Consider the following 25421-nt stretch of genomic DNA (forward strand, 5'->3'; position numbering starts at 1 on the left):
TATTTTTCCTCCTCGGATTTCTCTGCCCGCACATCCCTGCTCCACCTGCGGATTGTCGCGATCCTAAATCGCGACATCCCCCCGCCGGCTGGGGCTCTCTGCCACCTCCCCTGTTTGTCACCTTGTTTTCCACTGTCCCCATCACCCCTGAGGCTCTGCTCGCTCGGGAACTGGTGGCACTGGGAGGAGGCGCCGCAGCTCCGGGAGTTGATTCCCAATTCCAAGCACTCCTGGTGGATGAGCCGGGGCACAGGGCACGCCCAGAGCCCCCCTGTCCTGATACTCCCCGGGATTTTCATCAGGGACAAGTTAAAAGGGGGATTAGAATCACTTTATGTGCAGGAGGGGTGGATTGAGATGGGCTTTAAGGATCCTCCCAACTCAAACCAGTCTGGGGTTATGGGATTCTGGGGTTCTGAGGTTATGGGGTTATGGGATTCTGGGGTTGTGGGGTTTTGGGGTTCTGGGATTATGGGATTATAGGATTCTGGGATTCTGGGGTTCTGATATTCTGGGATTCTGAGATTCTGGGGTTCTGAGATTCTGGGGTTCTGGGATTCTGAGATTCTGGGGTTTTGGGGTTCTGAGATTCTGGAATTCTGGGATTCTGGCCTTCTGGGATTCTGAGGTTCTGGAGTTCTGGCATTCTGGGATTCTGAGATTCTGAGATTCTGGGGTTTTGGGGTTCTGAGATTCTGGAATTCTGGGATTCTGGGATTCTGGCCTTCTGGGATTCAGGGGTTCTGGAGTTCTGGCATTCTGGGATTCTGGGATTCTGGGATTCAGGGGTTCTGGAGTTCTGGCATTCTGGGATTCTGGGATTCTGAGATTCTGGGGTTTTGGGGTTCTGAGATTCTGGGATTCTGAGGCTCTGGAGTTCTGGGATTCTGAGGCTCTGGAGTTCTGGGATTCTGGAGTTCTGTGGTTCTGGAATTCTGAGATTCCAGGATTCTGGAGTTCTGGGATTCTGAGGTTCTGGAGTTCTGGAGTTCTGGGATTCTGGCCTTCTGGGATTCAGAGGTTCTGGATTTCAGGCATTCTGGGATTTGGGGATTTGGGGTTCTGGGAGGGCAGGAGCAAATTGCTGCATCCAAACCGTCTCTTTAACCAATATTTTGGATTCTGTCAGATAAAGGACCCAAAGAGCTGTGCTGTGTCCCACCCCAAACCCTGAGGGGCTCTCCAGGTTCAGGCAGGGATGCTCTGACTCCTCTCCTTCCCCTCCCCTCCTCCTCCTCCTCAGCTCCTACAGAGGAACTCGAGGTCAGCGCTGCCCTGCTGCCTTGGCAAGGCGCACCCCACACAGACTCTGCCAGCAAAGGGATCAGCAGGAGAAAATCTTTATTTACATCTCCAGAGCAGAAACACAGTTGCAGCGATTCACCGGGAAGAAAAAACTCCGGGAAGAAAAATCTCCGGGAAGAAAAAACTCGGCGTGACATTCCAGGGAGGAGAGGGCTCCCCCCTCCACACAGTATCTCGGGTCAGTACAAAATTGGCTGTGACTTTACAAAAGGTTTGCGATTCACAGTAAAATACCAAAGGGGAGCACGGCCAGGGACAGGGCCCCATCCCTGCTGGAATTTGGTCCTGGAAAATGCAACAGGTCTGGTGGAAAAATCCATCCCGAGGGCTGGGTGCATGCACAGCCGCGGGATTTCTACACCTATTGTGGGGCTGAAAGGCTGGGAAAGGCATCTGCAGACCTGTCCTGTGCTGGGCTGCTGGAATTCTCTCTTCAGGAGGAATTTTGCAGGAGAGAAGGACAGGACAAGGCAAAGCAGGGGTCAGCCCCTCTGCCTGGCACTCAGCTGCTTTTACAGCCGAAAAAACTCCTAAATCCTCCTCCCCTCCTGCCCAAAGCTTTACAAAGAAAGCAGCACACAGGTTTTGGCTATTTCTGGATTTGTGTCTAAAACCAGCCCAGACCTTCATCCCAGGGTCATGGGAAAATCCCAAATCTTTCTGAAATAGGCTTTCACTGCTGCCTGGAAGATTTGCTGCCTCCCAGGGCACGGAAAGGACAGCAGTGAGACCTGACATTCCCTCTGTTCCCAGCTGGAAAATTCCCACCTGGAGCAGGGTGGGAGCACTTTGGGCAGGGATGAGCAGGGGGGATGTGGGCACTGATCCTGCTCTGGTTCCACTGGGGACAGCACCAGGATGAAGCAGATTTTAGGGGATCCTTGCTCAGCACGAGGATGCTCAGCTGGGATAAATAAACCCAGGCAGGTGCTGAAGTTTCACACATGGAAAAAAATCCCAAAAAAAATCTCTTTTCCCTTCTGTGGGCAGCTCTCCAAAGAAAAATAAACCCAGGCACACCCAGCAGCAGAAAAGTGCCCAGGCTGCTCTGATTAATCCAAGAAGTGCCAGGCAGTGCCAGATTCCTGCCCTCCTGTGAGCCCCTGGCAGAAGCAGCATTCCCTGTGGATCCAGCAGCACAATTCCCAAAAGGTGATGCTAAAATTCAGCACTTTTTTTTGTTTGGTTGGCTGTTTGTTTTTAAACCTTTACAAATTCACATCTTGCTTTTATTTTATTTTGTTTTCTTAAATATATAGTTTATAAAATAAGGCAACTTGAGGAGACAAGAATTGTCCCCATTGCTTGGTCACTGCATCCTACAAAAAGAGGGTGACAGTACTTCCAGCTGAGAAAAGCCCAGCCCCAACACAATCCAGGGATGCTGTAAATCATGGGAAAGCACCTGGCCATGGCCCTGGATGCAGCCCAAGGAAGGAAAGATCTCAGGGATTTCATGGGGAGGGAGTCACTTCTCTGGGGAACGCAGCAGGAACAGCTGAGGGACCCCCAGGCCAGGGGACAAAGGCAGCACAGAGGATGGAATGAGCTGATTTCTGCCCAAAACTGAAGTGGGGATAAATCTTTGGGAGAAACTCTCAGGACATTGCTAGCTGGTGGTATTAAAAGCTATAAACCAGGAAAGCACAAAGGAGTACAACTCATCCCCAGCCCAGATCCTGCTCATCTCACAGATTCCATAAAAACCTGCACAGCAGCTTTTTCTGACAGGGAATTCTGCTCTCCCTATGAAAGGGCACAGGGGAGTTTTTCACCTCCAATGTTTTGCATTTTTTAAGTGTGTTAGTGCTGGAAATGTGAGCCTCACACCTCTCAGCTTTGTGGCACACACATTTTCCACGTTGCTCCCCAAATTGCCACTGGGCTAAGTGTTGCTTTTTGGCTGAGAAATACATTTAATAGAAAATAATTTATAGAAAAAAAAAACCACCTCAGCCTAGAGAGTCCTCAGCAGTAAACAGTCCTGTGAAGCAACAGGATGGCACATGTGGGCTCAGCCAGGGATTGGGGCTGGAAAGGGATGGCAAGGACACCATGGCAAAGCTGTGTAAACCTGGAGTGACCAATGCCCTGGTCAGCATCACCAATCCAGGATGGACCACGGGCAGGAAAACTCCACAGCCCCAAAAGAGGGGGAAAAAAACCCCTTATTCCAGCAGGCTTGACCTTCTAAACACAGATCTGATCCTGGTATCCACCAACATCACCCAGCTCATCATCACCCAACCCCAGCACAGCCCTGGCACTGCACTGGGAAGCAAATCCACGAGGGAATGAAATGCTGGTCCTTGGCACGAGCTGTTCAGTGCTCCTCCTCTGAGAGGATGGGGGGGATCCTGCTGGACAGCAGGGTGTACACGTAGGGCCAGATCTTGTTGGTCTCTGTGCCAGAGAAGGAGTAAAGGATGCCCCTGCTCCTGGAAAAGAGGTGGGAGAAGTTAAAAAAGGTGGGAGAAGTGATAAAAGGTGGGAAAATCAGGACCAGCCCATCCCAAGGCAGCTGGGACAGGGCTTGGAGCACCCTGGGATAGTGGAGGTGTGGAGGTGCAGCCTGGGATGGGCTTTGAGGTCCCTTCCAACCCAAACCATTTTGGGGTTCTGCAATCCTCCCCCTTCTCCTGCAAGGACAATTTTGGCCCCACATCTGATTAAAAACAGTCCTGGGTTTCTACATCCTCTGAGCAGTGGATTGGCCCCCCTGCAGCAATCCCTCATTTCCAAACTAGCCAGGGAACAACAGTCACAGAGTTTCAAGGAACAACAGCCCCACAGTTCCAGGGAACAACAGTCCCAGAGTTCAGGGTACAACAGTCCCAGAGTGCGGGGTACAACAGTCCCAGAATTCCAGGGAACAACAGTCCCACAGCTCAGGGTACAACAGTCCCACAGTTCCAAGGAACAACAGTCCCAGAGTTCAGGGAACAACAGTCCCAGAGTTTCAGGGAGCAGCTGCCCCACGAGGGGAACAAGCCCTGGATCCCCAGCAGATCCATCAGACCAGAACTGGGTCTCTCCCTTCTCCTGCCCTCTTGCCAACCTCCCTGTGCTCCCCCAAACCCTTTGGGGCCCTGGATGGATTTTTCATGGCATGTCCCACCCCGGACCTAGGCCAAAATCCTCCTCCCATTTGGTGAGCTCACAGGAGCTGGGAATTTCTTTGGATCACTTTCCTTCCCCCATCCAGCTCAGGGCCTGGCCCCAAAAATCTGCCAGGGCTCTTTGGGATGTGGGTATGGGACAAGCAGCCCTGGAGGCTGCTCTGACAGCCCTGCTGTGGGTTCTCCTCATGCCCAACTCACTTGTAGAGCTCAATCACGGGCTTGGCAGCATCCTTGTACTTCCTGAGCCGCGCAGCCACCGCCTCGGGCTTGTCGTCCTCCCGCTGCACCAGGGGCTCTCCTGTCAGGTCATCCACACCCTGAGGGGACACAAAGCCACACAGGGACATCACTGACCCTGTCCTGTCCCCACAAACCCTGCTTTCCTCATGAACACCCAGCACAGCTCCTCCCGGTGCTCAGCGCTTCCCCCAGCATCGCATCCCCAGCGAGGGAAAGGGCTCCAAAAACTCCTCACAGGAGGGAATTTTCCTTCTCTTGACCCTCCCAGGCGGCTGCAGGGGCTCTCACCTGTGTGTGGGGAGGGTTGAAGTCCATGTTGTAGACCCTGCCGCTGGCGGGGTGCACCCAGCGGGCGCTCAGGCGATCCTTGAGCGTCTCGAAGGGGATGTTGAGGCTGATCACCAGGTCCGGCTGGCAGATCCCATCCAGAGCCTTGGCCTGGCCCAGCGTGCGAGGGAAACCTGGCCAGGCAGCAGCACAGCAATGGGAGTGAGGCTGGCAGGCAGCAGGGATGGAGCCAAACTCATCCATCAGGCAGCTCTGGAGCTGCAGGCCCAGCCCCGCTGCGGCACAAGCACTGGGAAAGGCAGACACCACCATATGGCTCCCAGGAAAAAGAAAATAGCTCCTGCAGCAGCAGCAGCTCCAGAAATGTGACACCCAGGGCTCTGCTCTGTGCCTGCTGTCCCTGCACGGGGCTGGGGACAAGCAGGAGGGCACAGCAATGGCAGGACAGGGATAAATGCTGGAAGGACAAGGGAAAAGTGAAGGGAGCAGAGTGCTGGGTACAGACTGGGCACAAAGTGCTGGTTCATGTGGAGGGCACCAGGGATACTGCAGGAAAACAGTCCTGTCCTCCTTGGAGAGCCAGTGAGCAGCTGGAGCAGGGAATTCCAGAATCCCAGGGAACTTTAAAGACCTGAAGGGAGCCCACAAGGAAGATGGAGAGAGATTTTTACAAAGGATGGGGGGACAGGACACAGGGAATGGATTCCCAGTGCCAGAGGGCAGGGCTGGATGGGATTTTGGGATGGAATTGTTCTCTGGGAAGGTGGGCAGGGCTGGCACAGGGTGCCCAGAGCAGCTGTGGGTCTCACATCCCTGGAAGTGTCCAAGGTTGGGTGGGAGCACCCTGGGCTGCAGGGAGGTGTCCCTGCCTTGGCAGGGGTGACCTGGATGAGCTTTAAGATCTCACCCAACCCAAACCTCTCTTGTTCTCCTTGATTCTCATTCCGGCCATGCCAGAGCCCCCAGGCCTGTTTGCCCCCAGCACCTCCCACCCCTCCTCCTCGGGTGTTTTTTGGGCTGGGACTGAGGAGCTCGTTTACAGACATGTGAAGGAGGGAAGAAGTTTTTCCTGGCACATCTCCAGCCCTGCTGTGCTCTGTGGAACAGCCAGCTCCTCTCCCTGCCCTTCCCTTTCCCAGTTGGATGCGCACACGCCGAGGCCAGCGGGAAACGTCCCTGCCTGCACATCAGCTCCTGCTCCTCCAGCAAAACTTTTCTCTCTCCTGGGACTGCCAAGCCATTAGGAACAAAGGGATGCTCCAAAGTGGGGCTGGGATTTCCCCCTGTGCACTCACCATCGAGCAGCCAGTGCTGCTCCCGCCGCTTCTCCAGCTCCGTCAGCATCACGCGCGTGATGACGTGGTCGGGCACCAGGAGACCTCTCTCCAGGTACTGCTGAGCCAGGACTCCAGCTTCTGCTCAAGGCAAGAAGGAGAAACCCAAAAGTGATGGATGGAAAAAAAATAATTTAAAAATCGTGATATTTTCACTTAAAAAATATCACACCCCCTCAAATTCTGCCTGGGCTGCTCTGTCTGGGAGGTTTTTGGCAGCGCCGCTCTGCTCGTGATGGGAAGGACACACGGTGCTTTGGGGCTGGAGGAATGGCAATTCCTGAGATACCTGAGAGCAGGAACATGCTGGGGCTCAGCCAAACCCTCAGCTGATGGAGAGGGAAGCCCTGAATGTGCTCTGGCTCTGATGTGGTCACAGGTAAGGGCTGTCCCCAACCCCCGAGCCTGCTGAAAGATTTCTCTGAAGTCTCCACTTAAGATAAGCTCAGATATGAAAATTATTCCAAATATCACATCCTTGAGAACATAATTGGGATAACTGCAAGGTGAGTGCACATTGCTGGGGTCTCTGCCACATCCCTCAGCTCCAGCTGCTTCTGGAAGCTGGAGAGGGACTGGGGATAAGGGATGGAGGGACAGGACACAGGGAATGGATTCTACTGCCAGAGAACGGGGATGGATGGGATATTGGGAAGGTGATGAGGGGCTGGGATGGAAATTCCAGATTTGCTGTGGCTGTGTCTGGATCCCTGGCAGTGCCCAAGGCCAGGTGGAGCAGCCTGGGACAGTGGAAGTGTCCCTGCCATGGCAGGGGTAGAACTGGATGGGGTTTAAGGTCCTTTCCAACCCAAACAACTCCAGGATTGATGTTTGCTGTGGTTTTCTTTCAGCCCCACAGAAACACGAAGAAAACATTTGGAAAATGCCAATATTCTTTGTCCCTGTGTGTGACAAGTCCTGCTCCTGCCCCAGGAGAGCTCCAGCCCCTTTCCCCTGGACCAGGACACATCTTCTGCTGCTGAAATAGCATTTGTCACCAGAAATGAACAGTTCCCTCATCTATTTTCTGCACCCTTTCTGGTGAGGACAGCACATTTCAGCCTCTCTAAAAATAACCCCCAGGATCCCGGATTTGGGGGCAGCTCTGGCTCTGCAGTAAAATATCAACGTGGGCAGCACCTGCACCTGGCTGGGCGTGAACCCCTCAGCTGCAGCGGGGGTTCTTGCAAGAAGAACAATTCTTGGAGAGAATTCACCTGATGTAAGGGAAGAACCAACCCTGAACACATCCCCCTGGGAGCCAGGGAATCCAGGGAGATGGGGCACCCCGAGCAGCCAGGCTCCCAGTTTAACCCAGAATATAAATAATCTGCCTGGAAATCGCACAGATTTCTCCCTGCTGTGCGTGACAAGTCCTTCTCATGACAGCAGAAGAAAAGTCCAGCCTCTCTCTCCTTGGAGCAGCGCCAGGAGTGCAGAATGTTGGAATCCAGCACACAACCTGCCTGGGAGCGGGGCAGCGCTGACTCACGGGCTGAGTCACCGGGATCGCATCCCACTGCCTCCGAGCGGGCAGCATCCCAGCCAGAACGCCACCGAACACCTTTCCTCAATGACAGCTCCTTTGTCACTGCCCAGACGTCAGCACCGCCTGGGAGAGCGGGACGGGGATGGAAAAAACACCCCGCGGGTTGTGCAAACAGCCCCGAGGGCATGGATGGTGTAAAAACAGTGATTTGGGGTTTTTTGTGTTTATTGACGTGGTCTGTGCAGGGGCAGAGCTCACACAGAGCCTCGCTGGCAGGGCTGGGCTGGAGCCACGGAGCTGCAGCTGCTGGTGAGGTCTGGTGTCACCTGGGGAGGGATGGACACCCAGGAGCTGTCACACAAGGTCTGGTGTCACCCCAAGCAGGGATGGACATCCAGGAGCTGTCACACAAGGTCTGGTGTCACCTGGGGAGGGATGGACATCCAGGAGGTGTCACACAAGGTCTGGTGTCACACCAAGCAGGGATGGACATCCAGGAGCTGTCACACAAGGTCTGGTGTCACCCCAGGGAGGGATGGACACCCAGGAGCTGTCACACAAGGTCTGGTGTCACCTGGGGAGGGAAGGACATCCAAAAACTGTCACACAAGGTCTGGTGTCACCCCAAGGAGGGATGGACATCCAGGAGCTGTCACACAAGGTCTGGTGTCACCCCAAGGAAGGATGGACATCCAGGAACTGTCACACAAGGTCTGGTGTCACCCCAGGGAGGGATGGACATCCAGGAGCTGTCACACAAGGTCTGGTGTCACCCAAGGAGGGATGGACACCCAGGAACTGTCACACAAGGTCTTGTGTCACCTGGGGAGGGATGGACACCCAGGAGCTGTCACACAAGGTCTTGTGTCACCTGGGGAGGGATGGACATCCAGGAGCTGTCACACAAGGTCTGGTGTCACCCCAACCAGGGATGGACATCCAGGAGCTGTCACACAAGGTCTGGTGTCACCTGGGGAGGGACATCCAGGAGCTGTCACACAAGGTCTGGTGTCACCTGGGGAGGGATGGACATCCAGGAGCTGTCACACAAGGTCTGGTGTCACCTGAAGAGGGATGGACACCCAGGAGGTGTCACACAAGGTCTGGTGCCACCTGGGGAGGGATGGACACCAAGGAGCTGTCACACAAGGTCTGGTGTCATCCAAGGAAGGATGGACATCCAGGAGCTGTCACACAAGGTCTGGTGTCACCTGGGGAGGGATGGACATCCAGGAGGTGTCACACAAGGTCTGGTGTCACCTGGGGAGGGATGGACATCCAAAAACTGTCACACAAGGTCTGGTGTCACCTGGGGAGGGATGGACATCCAGGAGCTGTCACACAAGGTCTGGTGTCACCCCAAGGAGGGATGGACACCAAGGAGCTGTCACACAAGGTCTGGTGTCACCTGGGGAGGGATGGACATCCAGGAGCTGTCACACAAGGTCTGATGTCACACCAAGCAGGGATGGACACCCACGAGCTGTCACACAAAGTCTGGTGTCACCTGGGGAGGGATGGACACCCAGGAGCTGTCACACAGGGTCTGGTGTCACCTGGGGAGGGATGGACATCCAGGAGGTGTCACACAAGGTCTGGTGTCACCTGGGGAGGGATGGACATCCAGGAGCTGTCACACAAGGTCTGGTGTCACCCCAAGCAGGGATGGACATCCAGGGGACCAGGAACTGCTGGGCAAGGTCTGACAATCACCTGAAGAGTGATGGCCATCCCAGGAGCTGGGAGTGACCACACAAAGTCTGGGCTGTCACCCAAGGAAGGATGGACATCCCAGGGGCTGTCACACAAAGTCTGAGCTGTCACCTGAGGAAGGATGGCCATCCCAGGGACCAGCTGTGGCTCAGCAGGGCTGCTGGAGCCAGGCCTGGAGCTGCAGCCCAGAAATACCTCGAGGCACAGCTGGGGCTGGGAACACAGGCTGGGAACACGGCAGGGCCCTGCTGGCCCCAGGCTGCAGCTTTCCCACGCCCCCAGGACAGAGGGACAGCTCTGTCCAGCTCTCCGTGGCTCTGTCAGGGACAATCTCCTCTCTCCCAGGAGCAATGGCCATGGATTTGTAGGAAGGACTGCAGAGCTCTCCAGACCCCCAGCATGTGCTGGAGAGCATCACCCCAACCTCCAAGCCCTTGGGGCTTCTTCCAGGCAGTCTAAACTCCAAATTTAACATTTGCTAGCCCCTTCCCAGCCCCCAGCCCTGTCTGCCCCATGTGAAACCTCCCTGGTGCAGCCCTCCCTGGCCTCATTCCAAAGGGGAGCAGGGTTTGGGGCGTCCCAAACTCACCCTATAGCCCCAAACCTGATTGCTGTGCCTGGGTCACAGAGGGGGTGCAAGCTTTACCCTGCACTTACTCCAGGTAGCAAAGGACTTTTTAGTGCTCTGGGCTCAAACCCAGCCTTTCAACTCCTGGTTTAATCCCATTAATGTGGCTTTAATCTGCCCTGAAACTCACGGGACTCCCGGTTCTCTGTGGCTTCCCCCACGCGACCTTGATCTGCCCCTCCTTATCACAGCACAGATCCAGCCCCGAGGGACCTGAACCAGCCCCGAGGGACTGTCCTAGCCCCAAGGGACTGTCCCAGCCCCAAGGGACCTGAACCAGCCCCGAGGGACTGTCCCAGCCCCAAGGGAGGTGTCCCAGCCCCAAGGGACCTGAACCAGCCCCGAGGGACTGTCCCAGCCCCAAGGGAGGTGTCCCAGCCCCGAGGGACCTGAACCAGCCCCAAGGGACATGTCTCAGCCTCAAGGGAGGTGTCGCAGCCCCAAGGGACATGTCCCAGCCCCAAGGGAGGTGTCCCAGCCCCGAGGGACTGTCCCAGCCCCAAGGGACATGTCTCAGCCTCAAGGGAGGTGTCCCAGTCCCAAGGGACATGTCCCAGCCCCAAGGGAGGTGTCCCAGCGCCAAGGGAGGTGTCCCAGCCCCGAGGGACTGTCCCAGCCCCAAGGGAGGTGTCCCAGCCCCAATGAACATGTCCCAGCCCCAAGGGAGGTGTCCCAGCCCCGAGGGACTGTCCCAGCCCCAAGGCCACCCAGTAGCCACCCAGGGCCAGGCAGGACAGGCTGGAGGAGGAGCTGTTCCCAAACACAGCTCATCTAGATCCTGCAGAACAACCCCAGATTTTTTTTTCCTACCCAAAACATTTTCCAGGATTTTTAAATTATTGATATTTAGGCTACAGCAACACAATCTGGAGCTAACAGAGGAGAAACCCCGGGAGTGCATGGGGCACAGCAGATGTCACCCCAGTTTTGGGACCTTTTCCTGACACAGGTGCTGCACCCACCCTGCCCTCAGCATCAGGATGGCATTTTAGGGAGCAGGAGCCCAAATTCAGGCTTGCTGGATGGACAGTGGGGTCTGTCTGGAGGGCAGCAGCCAGGCTGGGAGAGATCCCCGAGGTCAGAGCAGTGCTCCCACACTCAGGGACACAGCAGGGACCCTATGGAAAGGCAGAGGGCTGGCAGGCTGCATCCCTGGGCTCAGCTTTGGCCACCAACCAGGCCAGTGTGGCCAGCAAACACCACATGGGAAAGGTGTGGAGAAGGGCAGTGCACAGCCCAGCCCACATCCCCCAGGGAATTTTGTTTTTGTACTTTAGTCCCAGAGGAAATCTGTCACGAGGAGGGGACAGGAGCCACTTCTGGCTCAACAGAAAGGGAGCAGTGGGACAGACACAAGGCCCTCAGACCCTCAGCCAAATCCAGGACAAGCAGTTCAGTTGTTTGGGAAATGAACTGTGGAGTCCTGCTATGACCTGGGGGTGCTGCCAACACCAGAGACAACCACCTAGGTTCCAGGGCAAGTGCTGGCCAAGGAAATGGTTCACCACCCACCAGCACCCCTGCCTGGCACCAAAACACAGCCTGGAAGTTTCCCAAGATGTTCCAAAGGTCTTTTCCTGCAGCAGAGCCGCCACTTGCTGTGAGACATTAATCAGGAGACACACGGATGTACTCGGGGGTGCTGGAGCACAACTTCAAAAATGCCTCAGAGGTGAGTCCTTGTCCCCTGAGCCTGCCACTGCCAGTCCAGCAGTGGCCTGGAACACTCTCCATGCTGGGAGCTCAGCCTTCCTCCAGCAGAGGAGCCCCCCGTGCCCCCGAGCCCCAACCCTCAGCCACAGCCATGCCTGGAGTGGGCAGCAGGAAAATCCCTGGAGCACTGACACATCAGGCCAAGATCCCTGTGAAAACACAGGGCTCAGAGCTGCCTTTGGGATGATGAGTCTGTAATGACTCTGTTGGTTCTGCAGAGCCCCAGCTCCCCTCGAGCACAAAGCTGGTGACGCAGCTGATGAAGAGGAGCCGCTTCCACCTCGTTTCCCCCAGAGCTGGCACATGGCAGCACAGTCATGTAACAGCTTGTCCAAAGCAAATAGCACAAAAAAAAAATAAAAACCAACCAAATCCAAACACCCAAATAGCTGGAGCTCACTGAGAGCTGTTACAGAGGCTGTAACAAGTCAAAGGTGGGACCTGAATGCCACGCCAGATGAACCAAACCACGGCTGGTTTCCTTCTGAGTAATTTTCCCTGCGTTTCTCCCTGTTCTTTCCTTCTGAATGCACCCAAGACACCTTCAGCTAACTCTTCTTGCTTCTCCAGTGTCCCCAGAGGAGCTCTGTGGCAAGACCATGAACTGAAATGTGAAGTTTGGGACAGTCAGAGGCTCAGAGCTCTGCTGTGGCAGTTCCAAGTCTCACTGTGCTGCCCCTCTCCGCACGCTGCACCTCTGCTTGTTTTTCAGCCCGGCTTTCTGTCCATCAGCCAAATCCCTCACCGGGATTTTCCGAATTTTAAGCCTCCCTCTAAAGGAAATATTATTGTCCTCTTTATTTACAAAAGGAAATCTGGATATTTTTACATGAGTGACCAGCGCAGAGCTGTGTGCAACGCCCTTGTCGGACCGCGCACCTCTCCAAAACTTTACCCTCCCTAATTTTCCTCCCTGTTTTTGCCATCCTCCTAGAATAGAAATCACTTCGAAATCCTCTCGGCTTGTTTTGCACGGACACCATTCACCGTTCCCCTGCCCTGTGAGTCAGCTTATCCCCCGGGTCGGTTTTTCACACATTAGCAGAGGAGAGCAGGAAATGTTGGGAAAAGAAACGCGCCGGGATTGCCCAATGCTGCAGAGCTGGGGCTCAGCACGGCCGCTCCAGAGCCTCGCCTGGACCTGGAGCCCCTCGGACAGCACATCCCAGCTCCCAGGGCTTTGGATTCGGGTGTTGGACGCTAAAACCCGGGTGTCCAGGGGTGACACCCATCTCCTGCACTCCCCGCTTTGGGACCCGGCCAGAGCAGCCGGTGTCCCGCAGCGATATTCCCGGCAGGTTTTCCCTGTGGATAAATGCTCCTTGCTAATCCATCCATGCCGCCGTGGGAATGCCGCAGCATTCCAGCCATCTGCCATCCATGCCCGGACACCACCTGGGGCAGGATGGAGTTATTAATAACAGCTCACGCCCCGAGCCCCCGGACAGCGCCGGCCGGGCTTTTCACACCGCCCTCTCCGGAGCCGTGATCACCCAGCACAGGGAAAATAAAAGCAGCGCACATCCACGGCATCCCCCGGCTTCAGATCCCAGCGCTCCCGAGCGGCTCCGCCAGCTCCGGCTGGAGGGAGCAGGCGATGAATGAGCCGTGCCAAATCCACGGCAAGAAAACAACCTGTGGAGATGGATCCCCATCCGTGCCCGTCTCCATCGCAGCCCCATCTCCATCCGCATCCCCACCCGGTGCTCATGCCCAGCCCGTCCCATGCCCAGCGGAGAGACGCGGGCAGGGTGTCCCGGTGCCGGTGCCGGTGCCGGTCCCGACGGGGCGGCCCCGCGGGCACTCACCGCCGCCGCTGCCGAGGCTCTCCCGCAGGAACTGCCCGCTGGAGAGGTGCTGGAGCCCGAAGCTGCGGGCGATCCTCTCGCACACCGTGCCCTTGCCGGAGCCGGGGGGGCCGAGCACCACGGCCCGCAGCAGCTTGGAGGCCATGGCCGGCTGCCGGCGCCGGAGCGCTGCGGGGCAGGACACGCGTCAGCCCCGGCCGCGCTCCCCCCGCACCGCCCGGACACATCAGCAGGGCGGGGGGACCCCGCGGCCGCTCCCCCCGCCCGCCCCCTCGGGCCGCGGCACCCTGGGATTTGTAGTCCCGGAGCTGCCCGCGCATCCCCCGGCCCGACGGGGCTCCCGCGGTTTCGCACATCCCGGCTCCGTGCATCCCGGTTTCGCACATCCCGGTTTCTCACATCCCGGCTCGGTGCATCCCGCTCCGGCACATCCCGGCTCTCCCGAGCTGCGTTTCCCATGGAGCGGCTCCCGGGGCACGTCCCGCACGCTCGGCACGGCCGTGCCCGCCGGGACCGGGGGGGACCCACGGGGCACAGCCACAGCCTGGGCGGGCACCGCCTGCCAACAGCCGGGAAACGCGGCCGTGGGCGGGCAGGCTGTGCAGGGATGCGCAGCTGGAAAAGCACAGCCCGGGGGTACAATCTGTGGGTGCACATCTGGAAAAGCACAGCCCAGGGGGTACAACCTGTGTGTGCACAGCTGGAAAAGCACAGTCTGGAGGGTACAACCTGTGGGTGCACAGCTGGAAAAGCACAGCCCGGGGGGTACAACCTGTGCATGCACAGCTGGAAAGCACAGTCTGGGGAGATAGAACCTGTGGATGCACAGCTGGAAAAGCACAGCTGGAAAAGCACAGTCTGGGGGGTACAGCCTGTGTGTGCACAGCTGGAAAGCACAGCCTGGGGGGTACAACCTGTGGATGCACATGTGTCACACACACACACAGCCTGTGAACAGCCTGGCACCGCACTGCCCACCGTGCCCTGGGGCCGCTCAGCGCTGGTGACACCCCGAGGGCTATCGGTGTCACTGTTTCTGTGTCACTGTGTGTTCGTGTCACTCCCTCTGCGTGTGTGCCTGCATGGGTGTCATTCCTTGTCACTGTGCGTGTGTGCGTCACCCCACGTGTGTGTTACTGTGTGCATGTCACTGTGTGTGTCACTCTCTGGGTGTCTGTGTGTCACTGTGTGTGTGCCACTGTGTGTGTCACTCTGGGTGTCACTCTCCATGTGTGTCACTCTGTGTCGCTGTATGTGTCACCGTGTGTCACTCCATGTGTGCCACTGTGTGTCACCGTGTGTCATTCCGCATGTGTCACTGTGTGTCACTGTGTGTGTCACCGTGTGTCACTCTGCGTGTGTTACTCCATGTGTGTCCCTGTGTGTGTCACCGTGTGTCACTGTGTGTCATTGTGTGTCACCGTGTGTCACTCCATGTGTGTCCCTGTGTGTGCCACCGTGTGTCACCGTGTGTGTCACCGTGTGTCGCTCCGTGTGTGTCACTGTGTGTCACTCCATGTGTGACCCTGTATGTGTCACCGTGTGTCCCTGTGTGTGTCACTGTGTGTCACTCCATGTGTGTCCCTGTGTGTGTCACTGTGTGTCACCGTGTGTCACTCCATGTGTGCCACCGTGTGCCACTGCTGTGTCACCGTGTGTCCCTGTGTGTGTCACCGTGTGTCCCTGTGTGTGCCACCCGGGTCTGTCCCTCCCCGCTCCGTCCCGCCGGGCTCACCCCGTGCCCGTTCCCGTTCCCGGTGCGCGCCCCCGCGGGTTCCGCCGTTCCCGCTCTCGGGGGCGCGCGCGCCGCTCCCGCTCCCCTCCCTCCTCCCCCCCCCGCCCGCGCGCGCCCCCGCGCCGCCCCCGGAAGCGGGCGCGGGTCACGTGGGCGCGCGGCGCTGCCATAAACACGGCAAGATGGCGGCGCTCACGCCGCCCGCCCGCCCGTGCTGCGTCATGTCGCGCCCCGGCCCCGCCGCGCCCGCAGGTGGGTCCGGCCCGGCGCGGCCCCGGGCACCGCGGGGTGGGCGGCCGGCGGCGGGGGGAGCGGGGCCGGCGGCGCCGGGCGCGGCGCTGCTCCGTGGCGCACTCGCATTTTCGGGGGGTTCGCGGGCGGGGCCGCCGCCCCCCCCCCCCTGCCCCGGGCGGGTCCCGGCGCTCCTGAGGGGCGAGCGGGGCGGGGGGCGCCCCGCGGGGTTCGGGGGGTCCCCGCTCGCTTCTGTCCCGTCCCGTCCCACCGCTGCTCCGCGGTTTTCCCCCGCCCCCGCCGCAGGTAACCTCGGGGAGCGCTGGCAGCCGGGTTGGGAGGGAGCGGCGGTGGCGGCCCGGGCCCTGCCGCCCCTCGGCCGTGCCAGCGCCGCTCCATCCCCGTAACCGCCCGTTCGCTTTCTTCCCTCTCCAGGCCGGCCGGGATTTGTGTTCAGAGCGCGCCGGGCAGGATGGAAATGAGGTTTGTTCCCCTCGCAGCCCGTGCGGGGTGAGAGCGGCTCGCAGATCCTCGTGGGGCTGGGGAGGGACGAGCCCTGGGGCTGCGGGCAGGGAATGTCCCCGAGCCCAGCGCTGGGATGCCGCAGGAATTTTGGTTCCTATGAAACAACTGGGAAAATATCACCAGCCCCACATGGGCAGGAGGTGGAACTGGAGTTTAAAAAACAACCGGGCCAACTTAAACAGGTTTCAAAGGTGAGAAGTGGCAGCAAACACTGGAAATTTTTCTTTTTAAGTGTATGGAAATTTGCAGTGCTTTAGCAATAACAAGAACAAAAATGTGTGTTGGACCTCAAAACTAATGTGGGTTTTGCTATGAAAAAGGTGGTTTTTTCCAGATAAATGGACAACCTGCTTGAGCTTTCTGCATCAGGTCTGTGTAGCTTTAGTCTGACTGAAGCAAAGCAAAAATCAATGTATGTGTGTGAGATGCACAACAAACTGTGTTTGTATTGGGGGAAGAGCTGGATCCTGCAGAGAAAAAGGGCATCAGCCCCTGGAACACGGGTGTGACTCCAGCAGCTGCTGTGCCAGAGGGTGCTGGCAGGATTTGTTCACTCTCTCCCTTTAATACAGTGATAAGTGACTGCTGGAGCAAGAGTAAAATCCTGATCGAGTGATCAAAGCACGCTTGAATTGCAAAGCAGTGATTCTTCTCTCATCATCTCAGCCTGTGAAATGTGGAATTCCCAATCCCCCACTGAAATCAGTGGAATTCCTCACCTGGAATACCAATGGTGATGTGAAAACACCTGGGAGTGAGAGCCAAGGGCTCCTGCAGCTCCTTTCCTTTTCCAAACCCACCCTAGCACGGACAGAATCCATTAATATTTTTAGCAAGTTTTTGTTGTGCTTTCCTAGCAACAGCCAATTCCTTAATGATTAATCCCCAAACTGTGGCAAATCTGCAAATTTGGGGATGTGTGCTGAAGTCATCTGTGCTGCCTGACGTCAGCATTGCATAATCTGTTGACTGTCCCCTTTTTATGTAATGTATGTTTGGAGTTTGTTTTAAAATGTACAAATGGATTTTTTTTTTTTTTTCCCCCTGCGTGCTGCTCCTCCAATATTCCACGTTTGCCTCTCCATTGCCCTCTGGAGTTGCAAACTTGTAAGGCAGCGTTTTCATGGCTGGATCCAGCCCAGTGTTTTGTGTTTCTCTCTAAAAAACAGCCTCTGCAACATCTCAGCACCTTCCCTTTGCCAGGTGAGTTATTTAGAGTGTTAAAAAATAAAAACCTCCAATTTTTGGAGTTTCTGCTTCCTCGTGGTGGAAGCTTCTTGTGCTGCTGGAGTCCATCAACCTCATAAATGGATTTTATTGGAAACTTAGTAACACATTAACTTTGGCAGCAGAAAACCGTTGTGGTTTTTTCAAACTCATTTCTGAACTCGATGGATCCAATTCCCTCAGGCAACGTGGGGGTTGTAGAAATAATTTGGTGATGTTTTCAGGAGTGCCTGGTTTTAGGGATGAAAAAACCAAGAGGGGGTAAAGAAATGCACAATGAAATGGAGGATGGAGAAACAGTTCCATGGTCTTTTCAGCAGGGCCTGTTTTTAAGGAAGGAAAAAAAACAACAGGAGAGAGTAAATATAGGTTGATGGAAGCTTGTGATTTAACTAATTGGTGGGGTTGTGTATTTCTAATGTTTTTATGTGGGTTTGATGACCTAAAAATGGGACACCTCGAGGCCCCTCTTGGCTTCCTGCAGCTGCAGCCCTGTGAGCCCAGCTGGGAGCTGCTCCCCTCAGGGGGGCACAGCAAGGAGAGACAAAAAACTCCAGAGGAGAGCCCAGGGAAGGTGTGGGATGGGCTGGAAAATCCCAGCTCCTGGAAAATCAGGCAGCAGGAGGCTGGCAGGCTCAGGGCACGGTGCCAGCGCCGCCGTCGGGGCCGTGCCCGTGGTGATCCCGCTGTCCCAGAGTGGCTCCAGCAGCTCTCCTGGCTGCCTGCCACTGTCCCCACTGCTCCCTGACACCCAACACTGCAGCAGCAGCGTGAGCCAAGTGCTGCTGGCTGGGTTTAAGGGGGAGGAGGGCTGGTTACCCTTTCCCCATGAAATCCAGCGTGGGTGGATTTGCCCGGAAGGTGCCGCTTAAAACCTCTCAGAGCTGCGCTGCAGAAGCCACCGTGGTCATTAAGATAACACTAATTATGTGGATAATTGCTGGAGTGAACCTCAGCTGCAAAGCCACTTGTGTTAAAGCTCCTGAGGCTTTCACCTGTGGGGTGAGATGGGGTTTTGGGGACACTGAGAGAGGAGGACACCGAGGACTCTGCAGTGCCACGGAGGGGCCAATGACTGCCAGGCTGCCCTGGCTCAGTTATCACAGTGCTGATGCTGTCTCTTGTAAAGGTACAGTACTGTGATAACTGAAGGATGGCAGCCATCTGAGCTTCATGGCATCCTGGGGCCACCAAAGCCACCACGCGTCCTGCCACCGTGTCCCAGCCGCGTCCTGCTCTGCTGGAGTGTCCTCGTCTCACCTGGAACCCCTGGCACAAAAGTCGCTTTTGTTTCAATAAAATCTTACACACTTTGCCTCGTTATTGGCTGGTTTGTCTTGGGAGGGTTTCCAGAACTGCTGTGCTTTGGAAGTTTTCAGAAATGGTTCCCAAAGCAGCCTGGTGGATATTAAATAACAGAGAGGCCCCTCGGTGGGGGATACTTGGTAACAGAACAAATTATTCTGTAGCAACAGAGAATAAACCCTTTTAAGATACTCTTTGATATTTTTTTGTAAGGATACAACAGTCTTAGCTGGCTACTGTAACTCAGAGGTCTCTGCATGGAAATAAGGGGTGGGAAATGGATTTTTTCTGGTGGATCGGGACAGTCCCTTGCAGGCTTTGCTCGGGGCTTCTCTGCTCTGTGAGTGAAAGACTGAATTTCCTGGGTCATTTTTACAGAAATGCTGCCTGGAACTGGGGCGGTTTTCAGGGAGCCTGTGCTGGTCTTTGTGCTGTGTGAGTTAACTCTGCAGTGCTGGGACACGACAGCAGAGGGGCCCCGCGGGCCGCCGTGTGCTGGGTGTGTGAAATCCCGAGGTTTTTCATAAAGTAACCGGAACCCTGCAGAATTATCCATGCAGTGCCTGTTTCCCAAATTGCCGCCCTTCCCCGAGGAGCTGGTGGCATTCAGGCTGATGTGGCACTTCCCAGAGGTCACTATTTACTCCCCATCCTCAGTGGTCATTGACCCAGTGCTGTTTAGAAATTCTTCATTCTGGCCTGGATAATTCATGTCCAGCAGGGCTTTGCCCTGTGCTTCCCTGCTGCTCGGGGGAGAGGACAGGGATTAGCCCCAAGATAGTGAAAAGCTGGTTTTTCATTTCCCTGCAGCTCACTGGAGGTTTTTGGGGCCAGCCCAGCAGGGTCAGGGTGGTGCAGCCGTGGTGGAACATTTTGCCAGCCTGCGTCACTTAAAGGGGGGAAATTCTTACTGGTGCTGTGACAGAGGCTCGAGGCTGCTTCTGGAGGAGGGCTCTGCCTCACCAGAAACTTCAAACAATTAAAAAAAGGACATCCTGCTACCAGGATTAACATCTGAGGAGAGTCAATCCTCAGCTTCTTTTTTCCAAAGGTTTCAGGCACCTCTTGATCAGGCAGGGATGTGTTTATCCCAAAAGGAGCAGTGGTCACCTGTGCTCTGTCTGTCCCACAACAACACTGCTGTGCTCCTTCTGTGCCACACTCCCACTCCAGGATGGACAGGAGAGAGGAGGAGCTGTGGGATCCATTTGAAAGCTGCCCAGGGCTCTCTTTTTACCTATTTCAGGATCCAGCAGGTGCTCAGGGAATGTTCATCCCCTTTCCCTGGAGAAATGCATCCAACCAGGTCCTCGTGGTGCTGCCCCAGGGCCAGCTCCAGGTGCTCCCTGCTGGAAAAAGTCAGTGTGCTGATTCCTTGTAGATACCATCAAGTTCTTTTCCTGCCCATGGGAAACAAGAGAAGTACTCAGAGGCAGGTCCAAGGTTTGTTATGGATTGGATCTGAGGAATTCAGCTGCTCACCTGCCAAGCCATGGCTGAGGTTTGAGGTTAATGACCAAGCTGTGCTGTTTTTAGGGATGTGCAGTGGAGCTGTGCATGGGACACTCGTTGGGGGCTGCTGAACAGGGCACAGAGCCCAGCCCAGTGACTTGTGCCTCTCATTTCCTGTCACAACAAGCACAGCCTCGAGTTCTGGCACGGGAGAGGAGCTGGAGCACTGGCTGTGCCTCAGAACAGCACCTCTCCAGTCACACTGACTGGAATTTATCTCCCTCTCTAGCACAGTGGGCAGAGAGTCCATCTCCTTTTCCTGTGGCTTCCTACTGATATGGGAATGGACACACTGATGGGTTTGCTGTCCAGATCTTACTGCACACGAACAATGCAGCTCTCAGAGTCTCTTTTGGCAGTGGAGCACTTCCTCCCTCCAACGTGTTAAAGCAAGACACAAACAACCTGCATCCAGTGACACAGCCTGAGAAACAAGATCCATCCTCTCTCTGATGAAGCTGTCTGGGCTTTCTGGGATTGATCCCAAGGCAAGGCAGTTTCTGGTGTCTCAGCTGCCGTTCCAGATGGGTCTGTTCTTACCCAGTGCTTCTCAGGCTCTTGCATCAGGAAAGTCCCTTTTCCCATCTGGACCGTGCTGCCGCCTCCCCACCCACGTTGTGCATGAGGAGAGGAGCAGTCGTGCTCCTGTGATGTCTCCTCGGGGCTGTGAGGCTGCAGGCTGCTCTGCTCCTGGCTGCCAGCCCCAGCTCAGCCCTTTAAGGGTGGGAGCTGCCTGGGCCTTCTGACAGCAGCAGGATTCAAGGCATCCATTGTCTGCAGGCCTTGATATCCATTTTCTGCAGACCTTGAAGCAGGGGAGGATGTTGCCTTTCCCCAGAATGCCTTTTTTTCCTCCCCAAATGTACCTTCTGTTGCTGTTGGACTAAAACAAGAAGAATCCTTCCCAACAAAGCTGCAAGCACTCAGCCATTTCAAAGTCCAGCAGTGCCCCGTGTGAGTCAGACTGATTTAATTGCTGCTCATTCACATCTTCTCCATCTTAGTGCAGACACTTGAACTTGAACTTTAACCCAGATCTTTGTGATTAAACATCTTTGCAAACCAAACTGCCTACTTGCAATGTCCCTATGCAAATATTAGATGTACCAGAAAGCAGCTTGGGTTTGTGTCTGATGAAGCAATTCCTCAGTGTGAGCTGCAATGTTGGACTGTGTGGAAGGAACTCTGCAGAATCTGTCTGTACTGTCCTGCTTTTCCCTGGAACTGGAAAAGCAGTGCCCAGGAACAGTGTGTGAACAGAGATCCCTTCTCCTTTCCCCATCAGCTATTCCTGCCTTATCTCACAGTTTGGAAGCAGCTGCTTGCTGAGTTGTTGGATTATGTGTAAACCCTGCATTCTGTCATTAGCTTGATTCACCAAGGGAAGCTGTGACTTTGTTTGATGGCTGAGCAGGGACTGAGGTACTCAGCAGGAGCTGAGTGCTCCAGTGTGGTGCAGTATCAAAGTTTCTGCTGTCATTTCTGTATTTGGGCAAATGAGAGAGCCAAGATTGCACAACTTGGCTCATCATTTGCTCTTCATAACATTTCACAGGAGCAGGAGAGGTGCACAGATTAATAAGTCTTGCACAAGGTCTTTCCTTGATGTTGGGCAAATGTTATCATTTTTCTGGGAGTGGTGGAACCAGAGGAAAGACCCCCTGTACTCCAAAGGGCTTTGGCTCCCAGCTGTGTTCAGTTCATAAGTGAAATTAGAATTCAAATCTCAATTTCCTTTGACTTCAAGAGGCTGAGAGCTGCACTTTGGGGTTTGTGCTGCACAGGGATGTGCATCTGCCACTGGAAAAAGCCTCTTTCAACCAGAGCAGAAAATGGAGAAAAAGATGAGGCTGCTGAGGTTTTTCTTTGGCTTTTCTTAAGTCAGGCACTGCAGCCTCACCCATAGCTCAGGACACAGCAGTCCCCAGGTCTGTGCCACCTTAAATTAAGGCAAATTTTCTCAGATTTGGTGCTGGACAGCAGTGCCAGGGGAGCCCAGAGCTGGAGCCTGTGGGGCAGGAGGGGTGGAGAGGTCAGGGGGTTGTCAGTGCTCCCTCTGCCACCTCCTCTCTGTGGTGAATGTCAGGGCTCTGCTGAGTGCCCTCCCTTTGAATGAACTCCAGGAGCAGGCAGAGTGCATTGAATAATTCAGGAGAGACATGTTGTTTAAACATTTGCACAAGCCTCACATTCCTCCTGCCTAAAACCAAATCTGGCAGAGAGCAAATGGTTCCTGGCCAAGGTGTTGGTGGATGGAGAAGGGAGCTTGGGCCCCATTCCAGCAGCCAAAACCCCATCCATGGCTCTCATCCCTGCTGGGACCAGCCTGGGGCTGAGGGTGGTGCAAAGTTCAAGGCCATGACTCGAGGGCTGCACACACAGGGCTGGGAGAGGAGCAGGGAGGTCAGTGAGTTTAATTGGTACAGGGAGAGCTGTTTTCCATGAGGGGAGCCTCACCTGTCCTGCTTTCTTTGAATAAAGACAGCATGACTTTGAGATAACACACAGAAAGGTGCCAGTGTTTGAGCAGAAGCGATTCTTCCAGAGGGAAGTGGGTGAGGAGGAGTCAATCCCTCTCCCATGGCAGCACAGGCTGTGCTGGATGAGATGGACACAAATCACAGAGACAAAGTGAGAAACTCCACAAGGATATTCCTGATTTGCTGTGTTCCAGGTGTGAGCAGTTTCCTCCAACATGTGTGCTCACATTCCCAGTGAGAAAAACGTCACATGGGCTTGAGCAAAACCTCCTCCCTGTGCAGAACACCCAAAGCCTTGCTGCCTCCTGGTTTGAAATGTCTCCAGGGGACTCTGGAAATGAAAACTTTTCATTTCAGAGGTTTACTGCCAATGAAGCCTAATTAATTTTGGATGTAAATGTGCCAAGCTTCTGCAGTTGTGTTTGCAGCCCCATTAAAGGAAAACTCATGGCAGCTTTTATTTATTAGAGGAACAGGGTTTGTTTGGTTCCTTCTTAGACTGTGGACTTCTCACTTCTTCACCACCTGAACTCAGCTAGGTTAAAGGAAATGTCACAGCCTTTTAAAACAACTGCCTGAAAGAGAAGAGGAGATGAGGAAAACAGAGAGATGGGAGAAAATTCCTGCACTGCTGCTCACCTGCTGTTTCATGGACTGGAATGGTAACATCAGCAATCCCCACCAGATTTTGTGTTGCAGTCTGGATGTTCTCAGTAGGTTTGAAACCCACATTTGAGTGCACTGTGACAATTCTCCTCTTGATGTGGACTGTGCCATTTAAAGGCAGCCCAGGGTGACAGAGACCATCACGTTTCTCTGCCTCTAAGATCCCTGACACTTTCTTTTTTCCCTTCCCACAGCAGCCATGTGGTCCTGCTGACTCCATTCAACCAGCACAGCTGGACTGGGGCACTCAGCTCATCCTTAATGGGAAAAAAATTCCATTTTCCTCCAGATCTGGAGCTTGTTTGCCATCCTGTCTGGATTTCTGAACCCTCTGTGCCATTATGAACATCACCTTTCCTGGAAACCCAACCTTAATTCCCAATCTACTTGTGACAGAGGAAGGGGAAATATAATAAACCCCACCTCAAAATGCTGCTTTATAACCCAGAGTGAGGAATTGTAATTTCCAGAAGTGCACATGAGAAAACCAGCAGCGGCAGAATGAGCTTTTGAATTTGTCCAAGCATTAAAGATTTCAGAAATGCTACGTGCTCTGTGTCACATGAGTCCCCCTGAATGGGACATGACCTGAGAAATGTCCCAGCCATGTACACAAAGCTCTGGGCTGTGTGGACAGAGAGGGACATGATCAATATTGTATCATTTTGGTGACAAATGTGCATTCCCATCCAAAAATACTGAATTATTGCTCTGGTTGAGGTCACTGCTCTGCTTTGTGCCTCTCCAGTTCCAGTAAGTGCTAAACCTTCTCTTATAAAACCCAGCTGTTGCACATACAGCTTTTTCTGGGAGATATATATATCTGTCCAGAAAAAGATATATATCCATATATATCCATAAATAGCCGTGGATGTGGAGCCAGGCCATGAGCAGGAGCATTGTTTAATTCCAGTGGTGTGGCTGGCAGGCAGCCAGGCAGCAAGTGGGTACCTGTGAGCTGTGCCAGCTCCGAGCTCATCCTTCTGGAAAAGGCTGTGCTGGGAAGTGGATGAGCTCAAGAAAATGCATTTGAGCTTCTGGGCAATATTGATTTGAAATGATGTATTTTATTCATCTGCTTGAAGCAGAGTTTAAAACGTGCTGGTGGAAGGAGTGGGAGTTCAGGGGAGGGGGAGCCACAAGTGGGGTTTGGAGCTGATCACCATCACCTTCCTCCTTTGCAGCTGCTCTGCACAAACCCAGTTTCTGCTTCCCAGCAAGGCACAGGAGGGATCATTTTCAGCCGAGAAATCTGGGCAGAAAATGAAAATAAAACTGTTGGTTTGGTTTGGTGTAAGAACAATGAAGAACCAGAAAGATGGCAACGGGAAAAAGCAGGCGATGAAGGCAAGCAGCGACATGAACACTCCCGCTGCAGGGCTGAGCAGCATCTCCACACTCCCCAGCTGGCAAAGTGAGTGAACTCCATCCCCCCGGCCAGGAAAGCCGGGAATTGCCTCGTTCCACCTCCCACCCACGGCTCTGGCAGCTCGCTCCAGCCCTGCCCAGGAAATCCCCCTGCAGCCCGGCTGGGGCACCCTCGCAACCAGGGCTGCACAAAATCGAATTTATTTTTTTTTTTTACCAAATACCGTTGGACTACCGACATGAAGTAGCTCTCCTTCTCCAAACTTAGATTATTTGCTTTAAATAAAGAAGTGTTGAGCAGCATCCTCAGAAGTAGTTAATTACTCGGAAGCGATTCACACCTTCCCTGTGTCTCAAAATAAATTCTCTCACTTGCTTTTCCAAGCAGAGCCCTCTGAAAGCCGTGTCAGCAGCGGGGTTTCACGCATGTTCCGTGAGCACAGGAAGCCGAAGATAAATTCAGCACCAGATCAGATGTAAAGAATTTGTGCACTTGGGTGTTTATTTTTGCAGGGGTGCTCCGTGGGGATGGGGTGCAGGGGTCCCCCCAAAGGGTGGCTTTGGCTGGGTCACCCCTTCCTCCTGCTCCTCCTGCTCCTCCTGGCTGCTCCCCATCCTCCAGCCCCAAAATATCATTGATAGAATCGTTTCTGAGCACAGAGCTGTTCTCAGAATGTTTTCAAATCCTACCCAGGTTAAGGAATTTTACATCTCCTTTTACTCAGCTCCCAG

The 25421-nt window shown here is 54.7% G+C and overlaps 2 protein-coding genes and 1 long non-coding RNA gene across 4 annotated transcripts; 2 read left to right on the forward strand and 1 right to left on the reverse strand.

Moving 5' to 3' along the window:
• Positions 1-1324: 1324 nt before the first annotated feature.
• LOC117000353 (adenylate kinase 4, mitochondrial-like) lies at positions 1325-13832 on the reverse strand. The gene is made up of 5 exons (XM_033067914.1): positions 13641-13832; positions 6251-6370; positions 4956-5128; positions 4626-4744; positions 1325-3743 (listed from the first exon to the last, which is right to left on the reverse strand). Exons 1-5 carry the CDS (start codon positions 13783-13785, stop codon positions 3629-3631), a joined length of 672 nt encoding a protein of 223 aa, XP_032923805.1. The 5' UTR covers positions 13786-13832; the 3' UTR covers positions 1325-3628.
• LOC117000352 lies at positions 7730-9695 on the forward strand. Of its 2 annotated transcripts, none has more exons than XM_033067912.2 (3): positions 7730-8240; positions 8390-8879; positions 9076-9695. In XM_033067912.2, the coding sequence occupies exons 1-3, from the start codon at positions 7730-7732 to the stop codon at positions 9227-9229; spliced, it is 1155 nt and encodes a 384-aa protein (XP_032923803.1). In that variant the 3' UTR covers positions 9230-9695. The 2 variants fall into 2 exon arrangements, with proteins under 2 accessions (XP_032923803.1, XP_032923802.1); XM_033067911.2 differs by having other exon boundaries at positions 7730-8191.
• Positions 13833-15584: 1752 nt separating the features above from the next.
• LOC117000218 lies at positions 15585-24992 on the forward strand. The gene is made up of 3 exons (XR_004418721.1): positions 15585-15627; positions 16042-16322; positions 24506-24992. It is a non-coding gene; the product is annotated as an uncharacterized LOC117000218 (long non-coding RNA).
• The last annotated feature ends 429 nt before the right edge of the window (positions 24993-25421 follow it).

The sequence above is a fragment of the Catharus ustulatus genome, chromosome 9 (assembly GCF_009819885.2).
Source record: "Catharus ustulatus isolate bCatUst1 chromosome 9, bCatUst1.pri.v2, whole genome shotgun sequence".
Lineage (NCBI taxonomy): Eukaryota > Metazoa > Chordata > Aves > Passeriformes > Turdidae > Catharus > Catharus ustulatus.

Excerpts from the sequence above, each read along its gene's own strand:
- LOC117000353 (XM_033067914.1), bottom strand. The coding sequence starts at position 13,785 with ATGGCCTCCAAGCTGCTGCGGGCCGTGGTGCTCGGCCCCCCCGGCTCC. Across the intron at positions 6,371-13,640 it reads GAGCCTCGGCAGCGGCGGCG|AAGCTGGAGTCCTGGCTCAG; the intron begins GTGAGTGCCCGC and ends TGCCTTGAGCAG. Across the intron at positions 5,129-6,250 it reads GCAGCACTGGCTGCTCGATG|GTTTCCCTCGCACGCTGGGC; the intron begins GTGAGTGCACAG and ends CTGCCTGGCCAG.
- LOC117000352 (XM_033067911.2), top strand. The coding sequence starts at position 7,730 with ATGTTGGAATCCAGCACACAACCTGCCTGGGAGCGGGGCAGCGCTGAC. Across the intron at positions 8,192-8,389 it reads TCCAGGAGCTGTCACACAAG|GTCTGGTGTCACCCCAAGGA; the intron begins GTCTGGTGTCAC and ends CTGTCACACAAG. Across the intron at positions 8,880-9,075 it reads CCCAGGAGGTGTCACACAAG|GTCTGGTGTCACCTGGGGAG; the intron begins GTCTGGTGCCAC and ends CTGTCACACAAG.